Source organism: Mustelus asterias, unplaced genomic scaffold, assembly GCF_964213995.1.
Source record: "Mustelus asterias unplaced genomic scaffold, sMusAst1.hap1.1 HAP1_SCAFFOLD_1832, whole genome shotgun sequence".
NCBI lineage: Eukaryota > Metazoa > Chordata > Chondrichthyes > Carcharhiniformes > Triakidae > Mustelus > Mustelus asterias.
Genome location: NW_027591777.1, coordinates 5,001 through 10,235, shown reverse-complemented (window position 1 = coordinate 10,235; position 5,235 = coordinate 5,001). Strand labels below are relative to the sequence as shown.

The following is a 5,235-nucleotide window of genomic DNA, read 5'->3' as shown; positions in this document are numbered from 1 at the left end:
CTCCTCCCCCCAGCGACATTCTCCCTCAGTTTGGCGAGGGGATAGTGTGTGCGTTCCCCTGTGTCCCCTGTGTCCCCTGTGTCCCCTGTGTCCCCCTGTCCCCCTGTCCCCCTTGGTCCCCCTGTCCCCCCTGTCCCCCCTGTCCCCCCTGTCCCCCCTGTCCCCCCTGTCCCCCCTGTCCCCCCTGTCCCCCCTGTCCCCCCCGTCCCCCCCGTCCCCCCCGTCCCCCCGTCACCCGGTCCCCTTGGTCCCCTTGGTCCCCCTGTCTCCCCCTGTCTCCCCCTGTCTCCCCCTGTCTCCCCCTGTCTCCCCCTGTCTCCCCCTGTCCCCCCCTGTCCCCCTGTCCCCCTGTCCCCTTATCCCTTGGTCCCCCTGTCCCCCCCTGTCCCCCCCTGTCCCCCCCTGTCCCCCCCTGTCCCCCCCTGTCCCCCCCTGTCCCCCCCTGTCCCCCCCTGTCCCCCCCGTCCCCCCCGTCCCCCCCTGTCCCCCCCTGTCCCCCCCTGTCCCCCCTTGTCCCCTCACTGATACCACTGTTGAGGGCGTTTGCTACGAGCGATTTCGAACCCGCACCTCGTCCTGTTGATATGTTGCTATCTTGTTGATGGTTTGAACCAATGTGTGTCGGGGGGAGGGAGGGGAGTGGGTTAATACAAATAAAATATTCGCCAAACCAGTTACATCTCTTGACTATAAGAATTTAACAGGTACCGAGCGGTGTGATGCATTCTGTTCCAGATCATCTTAACTTGAGGGAAGGCTGTCCCGTTCATCGCTTGCCTGTTGGTCTGGCAAGATATAAACAGCTCAATATATAAATTATTGAATTTATTGAATTATCTATTAGTCACAAGTCGGCTTGCATTAACACTGCAATGGAGTTACCTATGTCCCTCTGAAACCTGCCACTTCCCTCCGCACTGTCTACAACTCCACTGAATTTAGTGTCATCCGCAAATTTACTAACCCATCCTTCCACGCCCTCATCCAGGTCATTAATAAAAATGACCAACAGCAGTGGCCCCAAAACAGATCCCTGCGGCACACCACTAGTAACTGAACTCCAGGATGAATATTTCCCATCAACCACCACCCTTTGTTTTCTTACAGCTCGCCAATTCCTGATCCAAACCACTAAATCACCCTCAATCCCATGTGTCCGTATTTTCTGCAAAAGCTTACCATGGGGAACCTTATCAAACGCTTTGCTGAAATCCATATACACCACAGAAATAGCAAGCGTCTAGAGAAGGATTGCCCAGTAACAGAGATAGCAAGCGTCCAGAGGAATTGAGGTGTGAATTGCCACATCAAAAACATTGCTTACCAAGATCAGTGGGGCTATACAAATAATAACTTCCAACGGTAAGGGATGTGAGAGATTGGGACAGCTGAATCCACAAAGTGGGATATCAAAGGAAGTGAACGGAATGACTGCTCATGCCCTTTTTGGGGGAAAGAGGCTGGTTTTCCATCCAACAAATAGACAGGCAAAAACACATTTTGGTGAACAATGATTTGGACTTAAATGTAAGGGGTGCGATCATAGAATCCGTACAGTGCAGAAGGAGGCCACTGGGCCCATCAAGTCTGCACTAACATCTAGGCTTGCACCATCACCCTATATATTTACCCTGCCAATCCTCCGAAACTATAAATCTTTGGATATTAAGGGGCAATTTAGCATAGCCAATCCACCCAACGTACATGTTTTTGGACGCAAAGATGCAATTTAGGTTGGCCAAGCCACCTAACCTGCATCACTTTGGACACTAAGGGAGAGTTTAGAATGGCCAATCCGCGTAATATGTACATCTTTGGACACGAAGGGTCAATTTAGCATAGCAAATCCAATTAAGGTATGCATTGTTGTACACTAAGGGATAATACAGTAAGGTCAATCCACCTAACCTGCACATCTTTGGACATTGAGTGGCAATTTATCATGGCCAATCCACTCAACCTGCACATCTTTGGACACAGAGGGACAATTTAGCATGGCCAATCCACCCAACCCGCGCATCTTTGGCTACTAAGGGGCAATTTAGCATAGCCAATCCACCCAACCTGCACATCTTTGGACACTAAGAGGAAATTTAGCATGGCAAATCCACCCAACCTGCACATCTTTGGATACTAAGGGGCAATTTAGCATAGCCAATCCACCTAACCCGCACATCTTTGGACACTAAGGGGCAATTTAGCATAGCCAATCCATCTAACTTGCACATCTTTGGACACGAAGATGCAATTTAGAACATAGAACATAGAACATTACAGCGCAGAACAGGCCCTTCGGCCCACGATGTTGCACCGACCAGTTAAAAAAAAAAAAAAAAAACTGTGACCCTCCAACCTAAACCAATTTCTTTTCGTCCATGAACCTATCTACGGATCTCTTAAACGCCCCCAAACTAGGCGCATTTACTACTGATGCTGGCAGGGCATTCCAATCCCTCACCACCCTCTGGGTAAAGAACCTACCCCTGACATCGGTTCTATAACTACCCCCCCTCAATTTAAAGCCATGCCCCCTCGTGCTGGATTTCTCCATCAGAGGAAAAAGGCTATCACTATCCACCCTATCTAAACCTCTAATCATCTTATATGTTTCAATAAGATCCCCTCTTAGCCGCCGCCTTTCCAGCGAAAACAATACCAAATCCCTCAGCCTCTCCTCATAGGATCTCCCCTCCATACCAGGCAACATCCTGGTAAACCTCCTCTGCACCCTCTCCAAAGCCTCCACATCCTTCCTGTAATGTGGGGACCAGAACTGCACACAGTACTCCAAGTGCGGCCGCACCAGAGTTGTGTACAGTTGCAACATAACGCTACGACTCCTAAATTCAATCCCCCTACCAATAAACGCCAAGACACCATATGCCTTCTTAACAACCTTATCTACTTGATTCCCAACTTTCAGGGATCTATGCACACATACACCTAGATCCCTCTGCTCCTCCACACTATTCAAAGTCCTCCCGTTAGCCCTATACTCAACACATCTGTTATTCCTACCAAAGTGAATTACCTCACACTTCTCCGCATTAAACTCCATCCGCCACCTCTCGGCCCAACTTTGCAACCTGTCTAAGTCTTCCTGCAAACTACGACACCCTTCCTCACTGTCTACCACACCACCGACTTTGGTGTCATCAGCAAATTTGCTAATCCACCCAACTATACCCTCATCCAGATCATTAATAAATATTACAAACAGCAGTGGCCCCAAAACAGATCCCTGAGGTACACCACTTGTAACCGCACTCCATGATGAATATTTACTATCAACCACCACCCTCTGTTTCCTATCCGCTAGCCAATTCCTGATCCAATTTAGCATGGACAATCCACCTAACCTGCACATCTTTGGACACTAAGGGGCAATTTAGCATGGACAATCCACCCAACCTGCACATCTTTGGACACTAAGGGACAATTTAGCATGGCCAATCCACCCAACCTGCACATCTTTGGACACTAAGGGACAATTTAGCATGGCCAATCCACCCAACCTGCACATCTTTGGACACTTAGGGACAATTTAGCATGGCCAATCCACCCAACCTGCACATCTTTGGACACTAAAGGGCAATTTAGCATGGCCAATCCACCCAACCTGCACATCGTTGGACACGAAGATGCAATTTAGCATGGCCAATCCACCCAACCCGCACATCTTTGGACTCTATCATTGGTATTGAATTGAGTTTAAATTGTGTTTGATAATTATACGAGTTTATTGGAGATTGTGAGGAATCAGATTGTGAATAATCAAGCTTGGTTCCCATTCAGAGAGGGATTACCAAGCAAGCACATTTGGGAGGGGTGGGTTATGGGAGAGGAAGATGTTTGAATCCCCTCCCTCCCTCCCTCCCTCCACCCTCCGCCCACTGTTCCGCAGCCTGGCTCATTCCCCGGAAGCGTGCAGAGGACACTGGCTATTCCTGGCCTCTTCCAGGGCTCTCCAGTAGCTGCGTAACTCGGCCGGGCTTACTCTGTGTGACGTGACCAGGGTGCGATAGCGGCAAACTGTGAAGGGGACCTTGCGGGTGAAGAACACTCGCCGGGAGCTCATCGTGACCGGGGAGACCTCCAGCTTGGATAGGCAGAGACCCATGTAGGCGTCTTCCAGTCTGAGGAGCGGGACGCTGCTGGATATGTCCCAGATCTTCCCGGCCAGGTCGGCGGAGAGGACGTAGCCGGTCCCGGAGCAATAGTGCGGGTACTCCGGCAGGGCGAACTCCTCCTCGCTGACGTACCACTTGCTGGACTTGTCCTTGATGGGCCGAATGTCGTGCATGAGTTGCCCGCTGAAGAAGCCCGTGTCCGCTTTGCCCTCCAGGAGGTGGGTCAGGTAGAAGGTGTTGACGAACATGTCCGAGTCCGTCTTCATCACGAACCTCGCCCCGGAGCAGAGTCGGTGGACCCAGCCCAGCCCCATCAGCACCTTGCGCGTCAGGTTGTGGTAAGCATCGGTGAAGTTGCCCTGGATGATGTCCCGGTGGGAGCGGATCTCGCGCCGGATCCTCCGCTGGGAGCCGGCCGCGTAGCCCAGCAGGAAGAAAGCGCAGACGCGCCGGCCGGCGACGCGCCGCTCCGCCCCCCAGGTGGCCCGGATGGCGGCCCGCTCCGACGCGCCCTCCGGCCGCGAGGTCACCAGCAGCACCAGGAAGGGGGGGTCCGCCTCGCACCGGGAATCTGGGACGGCCAGGAGGGAGCCGGGAGGGGCCGGCTCCACCCACTCCGTCCCGGGGCGCGGACCGTCCCCGGCGAGGATCCGCGGAAGAGGCGGGCAGTGGCGGATCCATCGGGAAAAGAGGAGGAGCAGAGCCGAGACTGGGAGCAGGCAGCGGAGGAGGGAGTTCAGCCTCTTGGGAAACATCTGGTGGAGGGAAAAGGGGGAGGAGGGAAAAATTAAACAGGAGGCAGACTGGATACAACACCCTCCCCCTCTCATAGAAAGATAGGAGCTGGAGGCGGCCATTCGGCCCTTCCAGACTACCCCACCAGTCATCACCATCATGGCTGATCTTAACATCTCCCCAAACTCTGGGACCTCCTGAAGACACTATCCCCTCCCTTCTCAATAAATGTTTGAACGTCTTAATCCACGCCCCTCCTCCCCACACACTCCAACTCTGGGGCCCCTTCACACCCTCACCGAGACTGTGGGAGCCAACAAACAGCGAAGCTTCTCAAACCCGCTGTCGGTCTCCCCAGTTTTCTCCCCTC

At 52.9% G+C, this 5,235-nt stretch overlaps 1 protein-coding gene across 1 annotated transcript; it reads right to left on the bottom strand.

The window, feature by feature from the left end:
* Positions 1–3,910: 3,910 nt before the first annotated feature.
* LOC144488743 (beta-1,3-galactosyltransferase 5-like) lies at positions 3,911–4,885 on the bottom strand (the record flags this gene model as incomplete). Its single annotated transcript, XM_078206844.1, has 1 exon — positions 3,911–4,885. A coding segment is annotated over one exon (975 nt), but the record flags the coding sequence as incomplete, so codon positions are not given.
* Positions 4,886–5,235: the final 350 nt, after the last annotated feature.